Source organism: Zingiber officinale, chromosome 3B, assembly GCF_018446385.1.
Source record: "Zingiber officinale cultivar Zhangliang chromosome 3B, Zo_v1.1, whole genome shotgun sequence".
NCBI lineage: Eukaryota > Viridiplantae > Streptophyta > Magnoliopsida > Zingiberales > Zingiberaceae > Zingiber > Zingiber officinale.
The window spans coordinates 11,333,615-11,357,672 of record NC_055991.1 but is presented as its reverse complement, the minus strand read 5'-3'; the positions used below and the strand labels follow the sequence as shown (position 1 = coordinate 11,357,672).

At 35.0% G+C, this 24,058-nt stretch overlaps 1 protein-coding gene across 1 annotated transcript; it reads right to left on the bottom strand.

Moving 5' to 3' along the window:
- Positions 1 to 427: 427 nt before the first annotated feature.
- LOC122055902 (alanine--tRNA ligase-like) lies at positions 428 to 23,586 on the bottom strand. The gene is made up of 22 exons (XM_042617582.1): positions 23,051 to 23,586; positions 22,529 to 22,669; positions 20,103 to 20,249; positions 19,844 to 19,996; positions 19,635 to 19,764; positions 18,374 to 18,470; positions 17,287 to 17,407; positions 16,563 to 16,622; positions 8,932 to 8,982; positions 8,757 to 8,852; positions 7,255 to 7,356; positions 6,735 to 6,857; positions 4,750 to 4,890; positions 4,602 to 4,673; positions 4,438 to 4,513; positions 4,212 to 4,354; positions 3,986 to 4,094; positions 3,731 to 3,918; positions 1,761 to 1,850; positions 1,494 to 1,676; positions 905 to 1,081; positions 428 to 815 (listed from the first exon to the last, which is right to left on the bottom strand). The coding sequence occupies exons 1-22, from the start codon at positions 23,555 to 23,557 to the stop codon at positions 747 to 749; spliced, it is 2,976 nt and encodes a 991-aa protein (XP_042473516.1). The 5' UTR covers positions 23,558 to 23,586; the 3' UTR covers positions 428 to 746.
- Between the last annotated feature and the right edge of the window lie 472 nt (positions 23,587 to 24,058).

Genomic DNA, 24,058 nt, shown 5'->3' with positions numbered 1-24,058 from the left:
TTTGGTTCATTTACATCCCTAATTTACCTCCTCCATGTTTATCTTGAGACAAACTGACAAATACTGGGGGTGAACATATTCACCTTTTACTTATGATTCTCATTTCAAATGAGTTATTCGATATCCCAAAGTGCGTATGTAAATTTAAGCGAATCGATCTTCCACAAGCCCTATAACAAATCATAAATTGATTTCAGAATTAACTCAAGTTGACCATACAAATTTATCCCAAGAGTCCGTGGATGAATTGTTTCAGAATCATTAGCATGCAAATTTCTTCAAAAAGGGCAATAACTCGCAGAGTTCATGTTGAAATCAACGTATGAAACATTCGGCATAAACGTATTACAATTTGAAGAATATTTGGGGGCATTTTTCTACAAGAAACAAATAATAAATAGAAGCAATTAAAATGAAGGTAGGCAGGTTAATAGACGACTTGTGACTTTGTCATTATAGAGAAAACCCACCACTATAGCACAATGTAAATTTTACTTGACTCGTCAACAAATAAAAACCAGAATGAGCAAAAAATTATAATGCTAAATGAAAGAAAAAACTATCCCATACAGTAGGAGAAAGTTTTGGAACGAGAAAAAGACGCCAATAAATACTTATAAAATATCATGCTTTGCCGTTAAGAATGTTCAGCTGCAAAAGCTAGAACTGGTACTGATTTGAAACCACTGGTCACTAGGCAAATATCTTACAAATTAATCAGCTTCCATTGTTCTAATCCAGATACGCTACAGCTTCAGCGAAGCAAACTTTGCAGCAATGTCCATTGCCTCACTGAGGCAAGATGCGTCACTCCCCTGCAAAAACATGCCATGGTAGGAATGTTTAACTAGAAAACAAATCCATTTTGATATCTGCTAGTGTTAATAAGCATCGAACAACTCACTTGGCCCTGGGCAATGCCGTTTTTCCCACCACCACCCTTTCCTTTAAGAGGCTTCATAACTTCATTAAGCCACTCCAAAACTACTTGCCCATTCTTTGGACCAGTGTTTGGTACTCCAGCGTACACCACAGCTTTGTTCAATGTCTCATCAGTGCTGAATACCATAATTGGTAACCCCTACAGTAAACCCACCAGTATGTACAAAAAAATATCAATGATACATAGAAAAGTGAAATGTATATAAGTGAGGAATTATGAAGTTAAAATAGAACTAAGCTATAATAATGGTAAATTGTTTCTGCGAGTGTATATGGAAGTGTCACAAAATGCAAGAGAGACGAGGAAATACGTCCCTTAATAGTGCAGCATACTACAGAAGCAATTTTTCTATTCAGTTAAACATAAAGCAGTACCAAGAGGTTGAGACCATCTCATGCTTGCAACGCAGTCATTGGCAATGTACCAATATATCAGAGGGTAGATTCTACACAAGAAATTTAAATTTCCTCCTACTGGAGCTTATTTAAAAAATGCTTCTGCAAGTACTTAGTTCTTTCAAACATATAGTTAGGCGTTCAAAGAGATTCACCTGTTGTTCCAAAACCTTCAAGACTGCTTCACGCACTGCAGCAGTATCCAGTCCTACATCCACTTGAGTGATGCAAAAAGTTTTTCCTTCAGAAGCAGCGATTTTTGCAACATCAATTGCTGCTTTAACTGCTTTCTGAACATTTTCTTCAGCAATCTTCTTTTTCAACTTTCTAATGCCATCCTGGTCAGATGTGTTACAAAAAAATAAGTTTCCTTATGGACCACTCTGGAAGAAGTTTAAGGATCCGCAAAACACCATACGTACCTCCAATTGGGAAATCTTGGTTCTGAGATCCGCTTTTAAGGCTGCTGGAATGGCAGCTGCATCTATTTTACTTTTCAGAGCAGCAACTTTCTGCAAAAAGACAGAAAAACAAAGTTGATATACCTTACAAAGATATATAAGTATAAAAATATAGGCAACGCAAGAAACTAAGTAAAAATTGGAGTTTAGGATGTTGGTGAGCATCATTCTGGAAGACCAATCATAATTAGGGAACTGGGACGAGCATCAGTATCCCTTCCGTTAGCTATCTATTATGGATTCTATTCCTTATGCGAAGTAATTAAATACAGCTTGAGGAGACATGATTTATGTTACAAAATAGGAGACAATAACACTGTGAAGTTAATTGCCAATCTACATCATGTTAGCTAAGTATTAACATATACGAGAATGAGATAATGAACTGTGCATCATCTAGATACACAGCTTGAGGAAGCATTGATTTTTGACGAAGAATAGAAAGAAAAAAAACATAGGAAAGCTATTTGCCAATCTAATTGAGAATTAAGAAATACATATAACAGAGAGAATGAAGTGCAATATCACAAGTTCTCAACATTAAGCAGTAAATTTATTGCAAGTACTTATGCCAGAAAAGGAAGAAAGAATGATGTGAGTTTATGCCCTCACAAGAAAATATGCTACCGAATGTACTAGGATAAAATTCGCCTTATCCTGAAGAACAGGCAATAGTTTAATAGAAATTGCACTGCACGAGTACCAGCATCAATACAAATTTGTAGTTCACATTATGTGTGAAAAGTTTCGAAGCAAGAAGCACAACAGATTTTTGGCTGTCAGCATATATAATTCTGTTAATAGGATAATCTTCTGACAAAATCAGGATCCAGATTATAGTTAAACTGGGATGGTAGAAATTAACTAGGATTAGATTAAAATTTGATGGTTGGGTAAGCTCGATATCAAACATGGATTTGCTTACCCACTGTCTGAAATGATTAAGGAAAGAATCACACAATAAAGAGAGGAAAAGGGAGCGAGAAAGTAGAGAAAGGTAGAGAAGTAGAGTAGAAATATAACAAGATATTTCTCCACTGCTGACTTCCACTTACTTCATTGTTAAATGCAAACATCATGATGGGAACAAATAACATCTCAGAATTCTCCACTTGCTCTGACCAATCTAATGTGGATTTGAAAGAAGCTGATTTGAACATCAAAAGTATAGTAGGCAAGCAATGCTAGTGTTATGGTAAAAGCAGCAATAGTTGTTGTAGTGGTAATTCTTCAATAGAGCTTGCATTAAAGAGGCCCTTTCAGGCCAAAAACTTTAACGATATTTTGTTATATTACCTTATTCTAATTATTATTTTTTGTCAACTATAATACATGACAGAAAGCACATGCTGTCGATTGCTTCATTTTAATTTTGTAAATACTTAAATAAACAAGCAGTCATGAGCCAGCTATTTTCAGTTCATTTCTTCATCCAGATTTTATTATTAAAACATGTATAAACAAGAAGCAACCATGAGTGCCAACTATTGGAAATCAACTAAAATTTAAATATCAAACACCTTTAATTGAATAATATGCCACTTAAACAACTTAATATAATGGAAAATTTATATACAATAACCTAGCATATAGAGCAATTAACTGCAGTTTATGGATTATAATTTAAAAGACAACTTTGAGATGATATTTTGGTGAACAATTTTCAATAGATTGTAGGGTATTGCAATCCTGATATGGTTATCCATGCCCAAGATCCAAAATAAGGTCAATTATTTTCCTGAGTTAGGGGTGCAGGTATTAACCTTGACCTTGAAGATAAAACTTCTCAACAATTCAATAGTGAATATATGACTCCACTTATCCAGAGTTGAAGACATGAGCTTAACAAGTATTATTTGTCCACAGCAAGTGACAGATTGCTGTGACAGGATCTGCATACAGAAACTCACAGATCAAAGTGGCATCCATACCTTCTCCAGTAAGCTTCCTTCTGATTTGGACGCTTCACTAATTTCTGCAGAGATAGAGGAAGCCAACTCTAATGCCTTGAATGCACACTCAGTTGTGACAGCTGTTATTCTTCTTACTCCCTTAGCAATTCCCTCCTCCGATAAAAGGGCAAATGCCTTAGCTTCTCGTGTGTTTGATATATGAGTTCCTGGCAGAGAAAACTAGTGTCTACATAACACAGGAAATGACCATAAATGTCAAAAAGAATATCACACCTCCACATAATTCTGTTGATATGGATAACCATTCTTTATTGTCGGGATCTTGTAGAAGATCTTCCACCTTACGTCCAATTGAAACAACCCTCACAGGATCAGGATAGATCTAAGAATGAGCACAATATACATTGTATTTAGGTTCACAGAACACCCCAATTTTTTACAAAAACCTAAGGCAAGTTAAAAATTAAAGCTAGATTATTCAGAACAAGATAGCTCTTACTTCACCAAAAACTGCTCTTAATCCATTTATGCGCTTCGCAGCTGGCAAGGTTACTTCATTTGCATACACATCTAATTCATCTGTGATCTGTTGGTTTACAATTGACTCAATTTTTCTCAAATCTTCAGGATGCACAGGTTTTCCTGTTAAAGTTTTGGTAACAAATAAAGTCCCTGAATGGTCAAATTTGGCAAAAAGAATTACATAAATTTGAAGTGACTAGTACCATGAGAGAAATCAAATCTCAACTTCTCAGGAAGAACAATTGAACCTTTTTGATCAACATGATCCCCAAGCACTTCCTACTTTCAGTCAAAAATAAGCATAGATAACAAATAGCAAGGCTAATACCACAAAGCCAGAAACATGAAAATCAGGATTAAGCCATACCCTGAGAGCAAAGTTAAGCATGTGAGTACATGTGTGGTTAGGAGCAATCAGAGACCGTCTATCATAGTCAACCTGCTAGGACAACAAATACTTTTATATTGGTCTAGGAAACCAACATAAGGCCATTCAAATAATGGGTATACTTAACCTTGCATGTTACTTTATCACCAACATACAATCCCTTCCCTCCATTAACAGATCCAATATGAAGAACAAAGCCTCCATAAACTTGAACATTGTTTACTATAAATGATCCAAATGACCCTTCAATTGACCCAGTATCATATATCTACAGCAAAGAAGTGAAAGATTATGTTTCTTGAACAAATGTCAAAGTAGATCTGAGGATCTGAGGATGGGAACAAATGTCAAATGCCATATTTGATCAGTAGAATTAGGAAACAGACCCACCAAGCAAACTCTAAAGTAAATTGAAACACCACAATAATAAACAAAAACACAAGGATGACAAAAATACAAAAATAGTGTTAATTCAAAAGGAAGTTAATACAATCCACCTGATCAAACCATATATTTATTATTTTTGATATACACTAAAAGGCATCTAAAGTAAAGATGTCACAATTGCTAGTATATTCATAACTTAGGACATCATCCACTCAGCTAAATAGTTGATCACTTAATCATGAAACTCAATCACTAACAGGCCTATGTTCGAAATTTTGGGGTTATGTGATGCTGTCAACATGACACACTCCAGTACATGAAGCTATAGGATTAGTTTATAACACATGTGCAGATGGAAGAGATTTATCATTTTCTTATACTAGTTTCTATTTCATCCTGAGACCTTCATCGTTTTCTTTCCAATTTCATGGGAATTGAGCTTCATATCATTGTCTCAGGGCATGTTCCATACTACGTTTTTCATGCACAAACTCATATAATGATTTCTTATACACCTAAATTCATGAAATGGATATAACCATAGTGGTCAAAATTGTGTTTTGGACCTTAGGAGTTCAAGATCCTATGATCCAAACTGACCTAAAAGATCCACATCCTAAATAGAATCTTAATTGGGCTTAAAATCTTAGGGTGTGTTTGGTACGCACGTTTTTCATTTTCATTTTCTAGAAAACGCGCGTTTTCTAGAAAACAGAAAACGACTTTTTGTCATTTTCTGTTTTTTTAAGAAAATGCTAGCTATGGTTTTAGAAAACAAACACGAAAAACGCAAACCAAACATCATTTTTCAGAAAACGCGCGTTTTCCAGAAAATGAAAATAGAAAACATGCATACCAAACGCACCCTTATAATCCTAAGATCCAATCCTATACTTGATTACTGTTCCAATATGGTATCTTGGTCCCAACCATGAATAAATAGAAAAAATGCACATACAATTAGACATTTAAAAATTAATATTTACTGCAACGAATATTTTTTCCATTTCATATCATTTGAGGAAATTTTAAATTACATAAGATAAGAACTAAGTAGAACAACTCTTTTTCATGCTTGTCATTACTGTCCATCTTATAGAATTTACTAGCTATATAAATATGGAACACTGAGAATTCTATTTTATTTTGTATATATCTACTATTTGAATAAGTTTATTTATGCATTGTGATATTGTAATGATAGTGTATAAAATATGCATATTATGCTATATATTTTAATTTAATATACATGATAAAACATAGAAATCAAAAAATAGCTCCAAAATATTTTAATATAAGTATAGAATCTTAGATTTTACATAACAATCCTACAGTCTGATCATATGAACCTATTTACGTTTATAAGTAGGATCTGGATTATGACAACATCGGATATCACTGTTTTGATGATTCAACAAGCCATTACATTGTGACAACTGAAAAAAACGTCCATGCCCACAGCAAAATATGTCTCATGCCATTACTTTATGCCCACTGAATACAACTTCCATATCCACACACAAATGTGAGACAGAAACAATTTAATTCCTAGCTCACACAAATGCTTTGGACAAGAAAAAAATTGTGCCCAAGGCAAAAGACTATTCAGAAATGCAAATGGAAGTAGAAAATAGGAGAAACAATTTAACTTTTAGTAAGATACAATCAAAAGGAGTTTATTTACAAAATCTGAAGATATTTTATCAGTTGAGAAGCACATGTTACCTGTCCTCCCTGTTCAGCATAGAAGCTTGTACTTTCCAGCACGATGCCAATGTCAGCTCTATCAGGAGCAATCTCTATGAACTCACTACCAGTGTATATAGCTTTAACCACACTTTCATGCTCCTAATTAAAAATAGATTCTGTATTAATTACTTATCTTCAATTGCAGTAGCCAAAACTTTGCCGACGCAGGAACAGATAACCTAATTGCAATATAAGTCAACAGGGTTTCTAAGCTAGCATAGCAACTGAATTGGCCTGAGATAACAAGCATAAACAACCAAGAAAAAAAATTACAATTTTGAGTTTTTCTTAGTAGAAAACCTAGGCGTGCATATCAAATGCTAAGCACCAAATATGAAAAGATAACATCTATTGTAGAAATGGAAACAGGAAAAAGTCCAGTACAAATGATCATATAATTCAAAAGAATGCAACTAAGAAAATTTCTACTTTATTCTTGTCAATAAATGAACTATTGCTAGCCAAAGAAAAAACAAAACTTATTTTTCTTTTAAACCTGGTTCCATATAAATTTGTAACTATCATTTGTTGTAGCCACACCATTCTTATGCAACTCAGATGTAGCATCAGCATCCATTACAATGGATTCCCCAACCACCTGCCAAGCACATAAAGCAACAGAAATATCATAATGACAACTGAAATGCAATAAATTTAGAATATCTTAAACAGCCTCGGAAAAGTTTACAATAAGGTTCAGGTAGATTATGGAACAAGTCTGGAAAGGATCAATCTAAAAATGAAAATTGTTCATTAAAAATACGCATGATACAGCAGATGCAATTCACAAAATAGCATTGACAAACAGAGGAGATAAGTGAATTCAAAATCAGTACAAGTGGTTATACAAGTCAACCTTCGTTTCCCAACCACTAGCATCCATAGTAATTCCAAGGTAGTACATTGTTGCTGATGGCAATTCAGTCCCAACAACAGCATAAACTAAATTTACAAGCTTTAAGCAGATAGAATTGAATTTAAAACAAAAAGGGAATTTCAGTGCAAGTGGTTATACAAGTCAACCTTAGTTTCCCAACCACTATCATCCATACTAGTTCCAATGTTACAGTACATTGTCGCTGATGGCAATCCAGTCCAAACCACACTGTAAACTAACTTTACAAGCTTTAAGCAGATTGAATTGAATTTGAAACCAAAGTGGATTTCAGTACAAGTGGTTATACAAGTCAACCTTAGTTTCCGAACCACTAGCATCCATACTAGTTCCAAGGTAGCACGTTGCTGATGGAAATCCAGTCCAAACAACACCATAAACTAAATTTACAACCTTTAAGTAGATTGAATTGAATTTAAAATCAACGAGGATTAAGGTTCAGTACATCAATGCAATTTCATCATGTCTGTAGACAAATTATGCTAGTTACAAGAATGAACTACGTTATCCATCAAGATGACATTCCTAATAAATAGCGATGTCAATTTTCTACTTCTAGAAGTTTCTTGTGCCTATAATTTCTAGTTAGCATCTAAATTCTCTGATGTCATTCAAGAGGCATTCATGAGTTTGGTCATCATCAACCCAAGTAATAGAAGCAAGTCTCCATAATTCATATTGACAATTGATTTCAACTACAATCTCATGTAGTGAAACTACCACAAAGACTAAGGTGAGAAAAAATAAATATACTCTTTCAAATTATCACTTACTAGTTGAGAAGAGAATCTTGCAGCTGTGTCTAAAAATTATATTAGTACATAATCAGTTAACATGGAACCAAGACAGTGACATAACTCAAATATGTAATCCTGTTCAATTCAAGTACCATATCCCTTTTCTTATCCTAGGCCAACAATGTGTTTTATCTGTAGTAAGTCTTCAAATTTATTCAAATCAATAAAATCTCAGGCAGTTATTCATTACCTTAACATCCGATAAGTTAATGAACAATGAGATATTCCTCACAAAAAATCAAGATGAGCAAGCATTATTAACGTATCATAATCATTGAGTCCATCTTCCAAATAAAACACACACACCTTACTGCGAGCACTCCTGGCCTTCTGTCTGGCTTCTTCCATAGCAATGTTAAAACCTTCCACATCAACTGTAAGTCCCCTTTCTTCAGCCATTAACTAAGGAAATAGATATTGGGGAAAAAATTCAATAACAAGAAGAGATTGTAAAACATATGCATTGACTAAAACACTTCACCTGAGTTAAATCGATAGGAAACCCATAGGTATCCCACAAAATAAATGCCTCCTGCCAAAAATAGGGGTCTCCAAGTAAAGCACAAGAAAGAAATTAATTTGATGCATGAACTGTAACATAGTATTAAATAAAAGTAGAAACCAAAAGGAAGAAAGTTCTAACTGGCAACAATCATAAAGACAGGAGCACAAAAAAAGTGAAAAATTATTGCATCCTATATATACATGACGTAGTAGTCCACTTAGCATGCTATCAGAAGTGATCTAGGGTTAGTTTCTTTAAAGCAATCCCCTCAGGGAGAGGGCGACAATTTTGATGACAGCTTCCATTCATCCATTAATCTTTCACCACCCTACATTGTCTTCCTCAAAAAATACACCTGACCAAAGCTCAGCAAGGGAATCACAAGCTTCAGTAATTGTTATCCTCTCCAAGAGGGAGCAGGAAGGCAGTACCTTCCTTTCTAGTTGTTCCAAAACCACAAATCTAACCCAGTATAATGGTGGCCATTAATAGAGATCCACAAGGTATCTGCTCCTCTAGGAATTGAACCTCTGTAATGCATTTTTTTACACCTCGCTTCGACTGCGCTGTCTCTTTTCAACATCATCAACCTGGAGATCAAGTTCTACACTGCTCATTCTTAAGTGTTCACAGACACAAGAGAGTAGGTCTGACACCAGATCCAGTCAGTGGGCAGCACCGTGGCCAGTTGTATACCCTATGATTACTCCCTCCTAGGGACAAAGCTCTCTATTTGTAATCAGCAAAGAGGGAGTTCTTCCTACTGAAACAGTTGTTCTTCTTTCCTGACAAGATCTATTCCCCCTCTTCTTTTCATTGTGGTTCTTCCTCCAGTACTTTCACCAAGCACAAACTGTGGCAGCGCACCATTGGCATCTCCAGCAGTGCACTCCCCGGACAATATTATTTTCACCTACTACCTCTTCTCCTTCATCACTAGCTGCCAACTCCTCTGCATGAATCATGCCAAAAAAACTGCTATCTGAATGAAAGCAGTCAACCTATTCTGACAGCCTAAACTAGTGGAGCAACTAGTGCAAAACCAACAATCTCAGTTATCTTGTCTAATTGTTGCTTCTCTACAACTGCAATCCATCTAGTACTCAGACTCGCACTTGCCTCACGGCAAGTAAGATTTTTCTTCCTCGTATTAGATCTTCATCTTTGGGGTCAAGACAAGCATCTAGTTACTTCTTCTCAGACCTTCCTCCATCTATTGACAACCAATCAGATCCAGGTCCAGATCAAGATTGGTATCCTGCTTCTTCTTTATATTTATTCAATGGAATACTCACTTCATTCTCAGTCACCAGGAGGACTTCATCAAGTACTTTCCTTCTCCCACTTTGTCAATCCCTGCATGTTACCAACGATACTGTCATCAAATGATTTATTTCTCTCCTTTCATCAGTCCATCGCATGTTATCCACACTGTCATAGAGGAAGCCCCTTGAGAATAAACAAAGTATTGTCTCCTGCAATCTAACCTCATGCTCTCTCTCTATCTGGATGCCTTAGTATTGCATTTCTTTATCATGGTCATGTCTTAGTTTTATCTTTTCTCCTTGTGAAGCATTTTCTAGCTTAATGTTGTGTTAACTTAAGAGGAAGGGGACTTAAGATAGGAACAGGAGAAGCAAAGCAGCAATTTGCCTTGTCTACCTGGATTAGAAAACAAAAAAAATAAAGTAAGGGAAAAGATAGGATCAATTTGAATCGCTTTTCCTCACTTTTGTTTACTTGAAAGTGTGTGTGAGAGGAGAAAAAAGAAGAAGATTGTCAAAAATAAAAAAGTTTACCATTGCATGTCTTGAGAATTATTATCAATATATATTAGATACCATATCTGTATATATTAGTTACCATAATATCCGTATCTATTAGTTAATATATATCTGTCAATTAGACTAATTAACAATTAGCCTCATTATAATTTTCTAAAATAGACCCCTTGTTTGTATATAAATATGTCTCACTATTCAATAAAGTGTAAGGATTCTTTTTATCTCAAATATCATGGTATCAAAGCCGCAGTCAAAATTAAGGATTAGAAATTAGGGTTTTACCTATTCCCGATCTCTCTTAGGTCATTGTTGCCGCCTCTCCGGGAGCATCTACTCATTTTCTATTCTCCCTCTCCCTCCTTGCTGCTGATTTCGGTGTCGATGCCCCTTGCTGCCGATTTCGTCGTGGACGCCCCTTGCTACCGATTTCGGCGCCGACGCCCCTGCTGCCAATTTCAACGCTGACAGGTCGGGTTCCATCGCCACTGCTCTTCATCCTCACGCACACCCTAAGTTTTGATTCGGCGTCGTCTCCCTCCTAACACACGCGCGCCTGCGCACGGCTACCTTCGGATCCCCAGTGACGGTCTCAAATTCTTTTATTTAACTTCCTTTGAGATAAAGTCTTATAGCGGAAAATAGGTCTTCTATTGTGACAGATGTGATGTCTATGATGTCTAACATCACATACCATAAGCTAAATGGTTCAAACTATTTGGATTAGAGTAAGACTATTCGTCTTTATCTATTAAGTATTGACAAAGATGGTCATTCGATTGATGACCCTCCTCAAGATAATTCGAAGCAAGCATGACTTAGAGAGGTTGCTCGTTTGTTCCTTCATATTCGGAATTGTATTGATAGTGAGATAATTGGTTTGATCAATCACTGTGAATTTGTTAAAGAACTAATAGATTACTTGGAATTTCTGTACTTTGGAAAAGAGAATCTCTCCGGCATGTATGAGGTTTGCAAAGCATTTTATTGTGTGGAAAAACAAGAACTGATCAATTATTTTATAGCATTCAAGAAGACATAAGAAGAGCTTAATATGTTGTTGCCCTTTAGCCTTGATGTGAAGGTAGAACAATGACAACGGGGGCAGATGGCTATCATGAGCTTCCTTGCTGGCCTATCTCCTGATTTTGAGTTTGTTAAGTCACAAGTTCTCTCTGGTTCTGAGGTCTCTTTACAATATGTATTTAGTCATGCTCCTCGTACAGAAAGTACAGCACCTATTCCTCTTAGTGATGCTTTGATGAGTCGTAATACTAATTATATGCCTAGAAGATCAACTAGTCGCAGTGGAAATAAAGGAAGTGGCTCACAGGACTTTGAAACTCGAATGCCGAATTCGGATGGTATTGTGTGCAACTACTATCATAGGCCAGGACATTAAATTTGAGTGTAGAAAACTTCAGTATAAAAATCAATTCTTATCTCTGCAAATGAATTTGCCAAGTTCTCAAAATATCAAGTCTTCATCTCGCTCTGTCACTACTATTGCTAAATGCACTTCTTTCCTCATCTTTCAAATGGGTCATTGATTCTGGTATCACGAATCATATGACAAATAATTCTAGTCTCTTTTCTACTTTTTCAGTCAAAAGCTAACACTCCTACCATTACTTTAGCCGATGGGTCTCCATCTTATGTTCGTGGATCTGGCACTATCAATCCTACCCATTTGCTTTCTTTATCTTCTGTCTTACATTTACCTAATTTATCTTTTAATTTGCTCACTATCAGTCAACTAACTCATAATCTTAACTGTTGCATCTCATTTTTTCCTAATCATTGCTTATTTCAGGATCTTTTGACGAAGAAGATTATTGGAAAAAGACATGAGTCTAGAGGCCTCTATATTCTTGACACACCGCTCTCAAATTCTTTTGTTTGCTCGTGTCATTTCTCCTTTCGAGGCTCATTGTAGGTTGGGGCATCCATCTCTCCCTTTGCTCAAAAAGCTTTATCCACAATATGGTAAGGTGTCTTATTAGATTGTGAATGGTGTCAGTTTGCAAAACATCACCATCTTAGTTTGAGTCCTGGAGTAAATAAACGAGCTACTATTCCTTTTGAATTAGTTCATTCTGATATTTAGGTCCTTGTCCTATTTTGTCTAAACTGATTTTAGGTATTTTGTTACTTTTATGGATGATTATTCTCGTGTAACATGACTATACTTAATAAAAAATCATTCTGAGTTATTTTCTCTATTTTATGCCTTTTTTACGGAAATTAAAACTCAGTTCAATGCATCCATCCGTACTTTGCCAAGTGATGATGCCAAGGAATATACGTCCAATTTATTCCAATCGTATATGAGTTAGAATGGCAAGCTCCATGAAACTTCTTTTATTGATACTCCATCCCAAAATAGTGTGGCTGAACGTAAAAATAGATATCTTCTTGAAACTACACAAGACCTTTTATTTCAAATGAATATTCCTAAACCTTTTTGGGCCGATGCAGTTTCTACAGTATGTTTTCTTATTAACTGCATGCCATCAATAGTTCTTCACGATGAGATCCCTTACAAAATCCTTTTTCCTAATAAGTCATTGTTTCCTATTAACCCTAGGATATTTGGTAGCAGTTGTTTTGTTCGGGATATTCGTCCGCATGACATTAAATTAGATCTCAAGTCTTTGAAGTGTATCTTCCTTTGTTATTCTCGTCTTCAGAAAGGTTATAGTTGTTATTATCCGAGTATTAACAAATATCTTGTTTCAATTGATGTTACCTTTATGGAAGACACACCTTATTCCCCGTCCTCACCTATTCTGACTCGTCAAATGGAGGATGATGATTTGTTGGTAAATTCTATCACATCCTCTGCACCCAAAACCGGAACTGGCTCTTGTTAAGCCACCTATTATTCAAGTCTATTCCAGGCGTCAACCTCTTGATTCATGTCCTACACCTACTAGTTCGCAACCCAGTCCCAAGCGATGATCTTCCTATTGCGTTACGCAAACGTAAACGCTAGTGTACTTATCCTACTTCATTTGTTTCTTATAACGACTTATCGTCTTCCTCTTATTCTTTTATTGCTTCACTTGATTCTATCTCTATTCCTAAAACTATCCATGAGGTCATATCTCATCCTGGTTGGAAAGATGCAATGATAGAGGAGATGAATGCTTTAGATGACAATGACACTTGGGACTTGGTTGATCTACCTTCAGGGAAACGGGCTATTAAATACAAATGAGTATTCACAGTTAAAGTCAATTCAGATGGCTCAGTTACCAAATTAAAAGTCCGTCTTATCGCTAAAGGCTATGTTCAGACCTATGGTATAGATTATTCTGACACTTGTTCTCCTGTTGCAAAGTTGACATCTGTTCAGTTGTTTATTTCAATGGTCGCTACTCATCATTAGCCTTTACATCAACTTGATATCAAGAATGCTTTTCTTCAAGGTGATCTTTTGGAAGAGGTATATTGAGCAACCTCCTAGTTTTGTTGCTCAAGGGGAGTCAGGGAGAATTTGTCATCTTCAAAAATCTTATATGGTTTGAAACAAAGTCCTCGTGCTTGGTTTGAAAATTTAGTCAGGTTGTTGAAAAATTTGATATAATGAAAAACAAATCTGACCATTCTGTGTTCTACAAGCAATCTGGAGCTGGTATTATTTTATTAGTTATATAAATGGATGATATTGTTATCACTGGTACTGATATTATGAGAATCTTATCTCTCAAATCTTTCATTGCTCAGTTTCACACAAAAGACTTGGAGATGCTAAAATATGAAGTTAGAGTAAAAAAGGTATATTTCTATCTCGGAGAAAATATCCTCAATCTATTAACTGAAACAGGAAAATTGGGAGCAAAGTCTTGTAGTGCTCCAATGACTCAGAACATACACCTCACAAGAGATGGAGAACTATTTGAACATCCTGAGAGATATTGAAGGTTGGTTGAAAAGTTAAATTATTTTACCGTAACTCATCCAGATATTACATATTCGGTTAATGTAGTCAATCAGTTCATCTCCAACTGTTCATCATTGGACAACGTTAGAGCAAATTTTGTGTTACTTGAAAGGAACACCCGGACGAGGTATCATATATGCAAATCATGGGCACACTCATATTGAATGTTTTTCAAATGTAGATTGGGCAGAGCAGGTTTCAAAATGGATAGAAGATCTACTTCAGGTTATTGTATCTTTATTGGAGAAAATTTAGTCTCATGGAAGAATAAGAAACAAAATGTTGTGTCACGATCCAGTTTTAAGTCAAAATATAGGGCGCACAATCTGTATGTGAGATAATGTGGATATATCAACTCTTGACTGAAATAGGATTTAAAATTTCAGTACCAGCAAAACTGTAGTGTGATAACCAAGCTACTCTTCATATTGCATCGAATCCTGTTTCATGAGCAAACTAAGCACATTGAAATTGATTGCCATTTTGTTCATGAGAAAATTCAACCAAGCTTGATTTCTATAAGATATGTGAAGACTGAAAGAACAACTCGGAGACATCTTCACAAAAGCTTTAAATAAGGTTCAGGTTAATTATCTTTATAATAAGTTGGGTATAATTAATATCTATGCTTCAACTTAAAGGGGAGTATTATATATATATATATTAGATGTCATATCTGGATATATTAGTTATCATAATATCCGTATATATTAATTACTATATATCTACCAATTAGGCTAATTAACAATTAACCTAATTATAGTTTCATAAAATAGACCCCTTGTTTATATATAAAATATGACTTACTATTCAAAAAGTGTAAGGATTCTTTTTATCTCACATATCAAGAATGATAAATTGAAGGTTAAAGGTGTCTTTTTCTCTCATTCCTCTTCCCTCCGTTACTTTCAAGTAAACAAAACAAAAGAAATCAACACCCCCAATCTCTTCATTCCCTCTTCCCTACCTCAACACTCTTTCTTTTTTTCTCCTCTTCCTCCACTCAGTAACAAGCTATACATATATAGTATCTTCCTTCCTGATTGAAGGGAGTGCCGAGAATTGTTGAGTTTTCAGTTAAAAGTTATAGGTGCAAGGGGCTTAATCCCGCCTCAAATGTCTTAGATTTAGATTATGTGGTGCATAGTCTATATACCATGTAATAGCCCTCTTTTCAAAGGATGATATCAATATTACCTGCTCACTTAATAAGGGAAAATAGAAAATCATTTACTTTTTCTATAAAGTCCCAATTATAAAATTAGAAGAAATGGCAATCTGAAAAGGAAAAAGAAATGAATAACAACAAAGTTTGAAATTAACTGGGAAATAAGTAATTGACTGTAAGAAACAATAGTCACATCAAGACCAAGTAAGAAATTGAATATTTCATCCAAGCAAAAAAATGAGATGGATGAAATGCGATGGAGAAGAGAATTCTCATGTCACTCGTTTCCGTCCATTTCCTTGAGCAAAACTGGAGGGATAGGAAAGGTTTCTCAAACCTACTGCAGTTTTCTCTTTCTCCCAAAAATCAAACAGAAAGTGTTTATTTGGGCAAAAATTCACTCATTTCAGTAAAATATTATTTTATGTCTTGTTTATCTTAAGTTTATTTCTCATTTTTAGCAATTAAGTTTAGAAAATAAAGTTTCCCTCACTCCTTCGTTGTTTCCTCCAAGGATATGTGGAACAGATTTTCAAGGGAACACGATCTGAGAGATCAGTTTCTCTATCATCTCCCTGCAAACTGTTTCCCCTAGCTCACTTCTCTCACTCATGAATGCTACATGAAATGTGACAACAAAGAGAGCATAAAAACAAATCTATTTACATAAATGATCATACAACTAAATTAATCGACAACTAACAGTACATGCCTGCCCACTTATTGTAGTGCCTTGAACATCCTGCGCAGCCTTCTTAAACTTCTCAATTCCCTGAAAATAATGCGCTCCATTACGTATTATTTACCAATACAAAAATTTGATAAATGATCAAATTATATATAGTAATAAACAACAAGAAACTAATTGGTTGCTGTGATCCTTGTTACTATTGCTGTACCACCTTCCAAGCTCATTGCTCATCAAATATATGAAGATGGCATGGACAGCCAAATTGAGTGGGGCAACATTCACAGTATGTGGACATCTAACTGGAGGAATTTACATATAAATGAAGATAATGCTGCTCACATGTTTAACAAATGAATATGATGAGAACGCAACTAAATTAATGGCATTTTCATCCCTGCTCCAGATTGATATACTTCTTTCACAGACTTCACAATAATAAGATCTTGAATATTCACAAACAGAGAAATGCAATTCAAATAACGGTCAAACAGAAAGGCAAGTTGAATAAAATGCAATTATACGACCTATACTCATGGATTGTCAAAACCAACTTTTCTGACTGATTATAGAAGTTCTGATTGCGACTGGGAGATATTGAAGAATGACATGAAATTGAATTAGCAAGAACCAAATAGGTAAGATAATAATATTATAACAAAAGAAATATTTTTCAGAGGGAGAAAAGAGAAAAATATGATGCATGGCTTCAATTTGGCATCTATAATTACATGAATAAAACATTTACCTTTACTAATGTCCTTCCAAAACTTGCTTCCTCCTCTGCTATTATCTCTTGTATCTTAGACTGATATTGCTTCAGCTCTGGGAATACATCGCCCATCACTTTAGCAACAATACCTACAAGACTAGATATCATTGCAATCATGAGACAAAAAATAACAAACATAGAAAACAAGATCAAAGTTACATTTATGAATGTCTATATCCTAATGATAACAAAGGCAATATGAGATTGATCTAGCATTGAAATAGTCCTCAACACGAGTAATCCTATTGTGAAAGAAAGCCTTTATCAGATAGTTTCATAAAGCACTTAGGTAGCAGAGTTTAATTTTTTTTAATCATAATACCAACACACAGCTTAGCAGTTAAATTGCCTAGCATCAATCGTTTGTGCATAAAGACTGCTCACCATCAACAAATTCATGTCCACCCAATCACGAAGGTGTCATAGTTGGAGGCCATGGACTTTCATATCCATTAGGATATTGATAAGATAGAATTACTTAGACATGCAGTTCTAAATTGCCTAGCATCAATCATTTGTGCATAAAGACTGCTCACCATCAACAAATTCATGTCCACCCAATCACAATAAAGATCATATAATCATTCTCAACAATGCATCTACTATGGAATCTTCAAGTATCATAGTTGGAGGCCATGGACTTTCATATCCATTAGGATATTGATAATAACACAACGCTCCAATGCACAATAAGCTCTATAAACTTGATACATGATTATTAGAAATATTAACATGATGGCGGAGAAATTTTAATTGTATTTATAAAAAATAATTTATTCAAATCCCAGCAATATAGACCTTTTTTGACTGTTTTTTATCTGACAAAAAAAGTTTTCCCACATTAACATTCTTATAATGGTAAAAACAAGAAATATGCATAGAGAAAGGCCTTTGTGCTTTGATCCACTTCTTCAAGGGGTAGTTTGCCAACATATTTAGGGTTGTCTGTTAGAGAAAATCAAACATGAAGACATGAGAAATTAACATCCATCACTTAAGCATAACGCTTCAACACAAGATGTGTGCATGATGATGATCAAGCACTGTCTTGATTACACCTTACCCACTAAAGAATCCTTCTTGTGCTTTTAAAACTTCTCTACCATATCGGACAGCTCGTCGAAGAATACGCCTAAGAACATATTCCCGTCCCTCATTTCCTGTAGATATAACAACTTGTTGAGGTATTTAAATGATATGAAACACAAGCAAAAGTGAACAGATTAGAAAAAAATACATATGTGAACGATATGCAATCAAAGGTCATTCACAAATAAGAAGTTGACAACTGAGATATCTTATTACATGCACACAAACAATCAAAATCATGGCATACCATAACTAAAGTTAAGATGTTACAACAGGGAAAGTTTAGGCTGCAGGTGTGCTAAGCATACAATCTTGGCTACTAGAGAGAATCAATTATGCTTGACTGGTAGCTTTGTCTGGTACCCTTCCATTACAAAACATCAGACAACTACTTTTGACACAGTGCATAACGACCAAATGTCAGGTACAGAATACTAGAAACGTCTGTTTGAACAATACATCATGTATGTTTGTTCTATCTAAGAATTTATATATGCATCTTAGTTGTTGAAGATGACGACGACAACAACAATAACCAAGTCTTTATCACACTAAATGAGGTCGGCTAAGTTGTTGAAGATGACAAAGATGATAATTCAAACTGGCCTTGCTGCTAGAAAATCGTCTGAAAAGCTCAAGGGAATGGCTATGGAAGCTTTGGTCAACACACACAAAAGGAAAGCAATGTAACGTTGAGCAACATTACCTGGCTAAATGATTGGTGAAGATGCTGAGATAGGTGGACTGAATTGATGATATTGAGTGGAATGACTAGAGGTGCAGCATAAAGAGCAAGAAAGTTTGCAACTTCTAGATACCATATTGAGAAGAAAGTGCCGTTAAATTTATCAGGAAGTGAATACATTGACAATATTCATAACCCCAGGTGACATTAGCAATAGAGAGTTGTGCGGTTTCATTTTACCTACTCAAATCAAGTAGCTAACAACAATATTTAAGGATTAGAAAAAACAGCATAGACTTCAGTGAGAAAAAATATTATTTTCCAGGGCTCGAGGATTTCCCCATACCTCAAATGCATATTTAGGCATGAAAATATGGAATAACATAATGATCTATATTACAATCGGAATCAGCTAGACGCCCTGTTTGGAAAAATACTGGAACTTACTCGCTTCTAACAACTTATGGTGATCTGAAAACTTCAAACAGACTTTAAGAGTTCTAATAGATAAAACCATATGGTTCAGAAACACAAATTTTGAAATATTTACCAGGACGGGAACCATCGGCAATAGCAATAGAAAGTGTTCTTATGTGATCAGCAACCACTCTATAAGCCATGTCGACTTTGTCCATATCATCAGATCCTATCTTGCCTGAGTAAGGACGAGCCCCTGTCACCTGTAAACATTAACAGGGAGATTTCATCAAAATTTCAATGTATTTCAAAAATAAACAAAGGAGTTTGATAATAACATACTTGTTGAATGGCATCAAATATAGGCATGAATACATCTGTATCATAATTGCTCATTTTGTTTTGAAGAATAGAAGTCAATCTTTCAAAACCCAAGCCTGTATCAACATGTTTAGCAGGCAAAGACCTCAGACTTCCATCAGCTTCCCGGTTGAACTGCGAAAGTGTATAGAAAGAAATATAAAGAAGGAGAATCAATTAAAAAAGAAAATAATATTTTCAAATATTAATAAAAAAAGGCAAAATAAAAATAAAATCATACTTGAATAAACACGAGATTCCAAATTTCAATGCATGTAGGATCATCATTGTTAACCATAGATGCGGCATCACGATTACCAAGACGATCAAAATGTATTTCTGTGCAAGGGCCACAAGGACCAGTATCACCCATTTCCCAGAAGTTGTCCTGTTGATATTACAAAGAATTACATAAGGAAAACTTTTTATAATTGTTATGAAACAGATTGGCAATCCATATAGATCAAGCTAAAAATGAAGCTTAATCATAACTTGAGCAAAAACAGAAATGGAGCACAAGAAATTGAACAAAGTAATCAAGAACTAAATTGGAAAAGACACTTACAGATAACATAGTAATGCAAAACAAGTTTAACTGTTTAAGTTTTTTTTTTAATTCCAATTTGGGCCTTTCCACTCAAAATTTGATCCGCCCTTTTGAAAATTGTGTTGCATGACATAAGAATTAATCTAGAATTTAATCAATACATATGAAGTAAACAGAAGAGGGAACAAAAACTGGTCAGGTAAGAAAGGTGATGAGTACATATAATAATCACAAATTATGCAACTGTTCTAGAAAAAAACTTGGAATAGCAGAATGATGATATGAATAAGAGAAAGGAATTCATCTACAACAAGAACAACCAATCCTTTATTTCACTAAGTGGGGTCGGCTATATGGATACTTTTATGTCACTAGGCTCGATCCCCCTACTATATCTTCATCTATATTTAAATGAATTTTATTTTGTTTTCTCATTGTTAACTGAGTCTTCTTTCGTTTTTCTCTTTCTTGATTGATGTGCATATTTGTCATGGTCTCATATCTCCTAAACTAGGATATTTATTGGTCACCTAAATACATGTTCATATCATCTTAAACATGTCTTTCTGCTAATATTCTCATTTCTTATTTCTGTCCATCCTCATATATTCGCACATCCACTTATGTCCGCAGATCCACCTTGACATCCTCCTCTCTGCGACTCTCATCTTTTGTTGTACTCGATTCGTAATCCAACATTCAACTTCATATAATATAACAAGTCTAACCATCATTTTATAAAATTTCCCTTTAAGGTTTAGAGATACCTTACGGCCACAAAAAACACCTAACACCCTCCTCCATTTCAACTATCCTACTTGTATCCGATATGAAACATCTCTATCAACTCCTCCATCCTTTTACAATAACAATCCTAAATATTTAAATTTATCAATTACAAGTAATTCATCATCTCCTTTAAGTTAATTACGGGTAATTTGTCATCTTCTATCTCAACAATTATCTTGCTACATCTATTGCTATTAAATTTAAAGTCCATGTTCTGTCTTTCATCTATTAAACTTAAAGCCTTTTACTTTTTCTTCTAATTTTTCTTGCAAAGGTTCAAACTTAGCATTTACTCCTTCACAACTTTCATCAACCAAAACAATATCATCTGCAAGCAAACATGATAGCGTGTCTTAGATGTGTTCAATGAGTTCATACATAACTAGTGTAAAAAGATATGACACTTTGATTTTACACCCTAAGTATATTTCATCCTTTTATTCATTTGAGACTTTGATTCTTGTGTTACATAGGTAAATTACCTTATTCATGCCTTGAAATAAATGTTAAGATATTATAGCCAAATTTAAGAAATGATATTTTGTCAAATCATCATTGTTATGCATAGAATTGGTTGTCAATGTAAGGGACGTATTAATGATGAAGAGGAAAATTGCATGTCCATATAATTGAAGCTTCCATATGTGGATATTCTAATTATGTACTATTCCATAAACACATGATAGGAGTGAGATAGACAAAAAAAAAACTGTGCATTTTCCCTTCTGTTGAAATATAGCTACTACCTTAAGCATATTGCTATTATGTGGGCTAAATATCAGCAAAATAGTTTAAAATTATTAAAGACTTGTGGAAGCAGTCAAATGTCAACTAACAGCTGGTGCTGCAGATTTTCAGATAGGTAAGTTTTTCTTGAGCTGATAGAAATTAGTTTTTGCAAAATAGTTAACATAACCCTTTTCGCTCATTTTTTTTCCTCAGTAGACAAAAACCTTAATATAGTTGAAGATTCCAGAATACAATTTCATCTTTGCATCACAATTTCTTTCTTTTGATTCACAGTATGAGAAGTTACGTAAGGTTGTATTCTTTGGAAAACAGGAATTTTCAACTAGAGAAGTTTTACTCAAATAGAAGAATGAAATAAGATATATTCACAATTCATTATGAGTATTCGTTACACAGTGCTAATACTTAGTAAAGTTTTTTCAAAATTGAGTCTCCTGATAACCTTATTCGCAAAAGCAAATGCAGAATTTACAAACAAATCAATTTTAAAGCAGATTGGAAAGTCCCAAGGCGTTTCAAGTTTCAAATAAACAGTTAATATGAAAAAAAAGCACTAACTTATGTTACTAATTGTATCTTACCTTACATCCAAAGGGCAACACCCGAACAGGTGACAAAAATTTTAGCCATGTATCTCTAGCTTCAAAATCCGCTGGAAGTCCCAGCTTCTCATCACCGCCAAAATAAGTAGCATATAGCCTATCTTTAGGCAATTTATATACCTGCAAGTCAATAAATAACTATGAGTTGACTTAGCACTGAGCAATTAATATGCAGAACCTATCATACATTTTATGTGAACCAGTAAAAGTTAATGATTTGGAACACCTGAACATACAAGCATTGACTTGTAAAAACTCAAATTAAATAAAATCAAGGAAACAATTTCAGCCTCCGACAAGCACCATGAATATTCAAACATACTCAACCGGCGTTGGACTTTATATTGAAAGACTGGTAATTTGATTGAAAATCAATAAGCAATGCTATTTTTCTGAAAGATATAGTTCGAATTAGTAAAACAATTGAAGACGAATATGAAATGCTAAAGATCGAGACTTTATTATTGGAAAGTAGGAGACGAATAGGAAAAAATAGAAGACCTCGGTTAGAAGCTCCCACGCCCAAGAGATGGCCTCGGTCTTGAAGTAATCACCGAACGACCAGTTGCCAAGCATCTCAAAGAACGTATGATGATAGGTATCCTTCCCAACGTCATCGAGGTCGTTGTGCTTCCCTCCAGCGCGAATGCATTTCTGAGTATTACACGCCCGCTTGAGCCGTCCGAGCGGAGTCGTGGGGTTCACCGTCCCAAGGAAGATCGGTTTGAATTGGTTCATCCCGGCGTTGGCAAAGAGAAGGGTAGGGTCATCCAGAGGAACCACAGGGCTCGACCGCCATTCCACGTGCTCCTTGCTCTCGAAGAACCGGAGGAAGGTCTCCCTCACCTTGTCCGCGGGCCACTCCACCGGCGCCGCTTGGTGATCCATATTCGTCGCAGGCGCCGCCGATTTGAAAGCGGAGGCAACGGTGGAGTAGATGGAGACGCTAACCCTAAACCTAGGGCCGACAAGGTAGCGTAGCGGCGGGAGCGCGTTGAAGAAGAGCATGCTCCAGCACGCTCATTTTAGGATATTTATATGAGATAAAAAGAAATCGAGAAATATAACGGTTTGGACCGTAACACTTCGGAGTCGTGATATTCATCCTAGAGTTCAGGAGGTGCGCCAACATTGCCTTGCGAATCAAGTTTTGACTTATTTCTCGAATCGTAATGATGGTTATACGTTTACCTTGTATATGAATGTAATAGAATCATAATTTAAAGGAATGAAAATGAAATGAAATAATATTGTAACGGTTATGTATAACTTTTTAGAGTAACATTAACTTGCAGAGATACGCGCGAATGAAGAGAATGAAATAGAATCATAATTAAAATGGAAATAAAGATGAAAAATCAAATAAATTGGAGAGAAATCGTAAAAATAATATGTAATTTTTGGTTGCACTGTATAACAAAATCTAAAGATAAACTATAATTGAATATTTACTATTTCATCCCGAAATCATATAAATTGTCTTATAATTTATATGATTAAAATTATAAA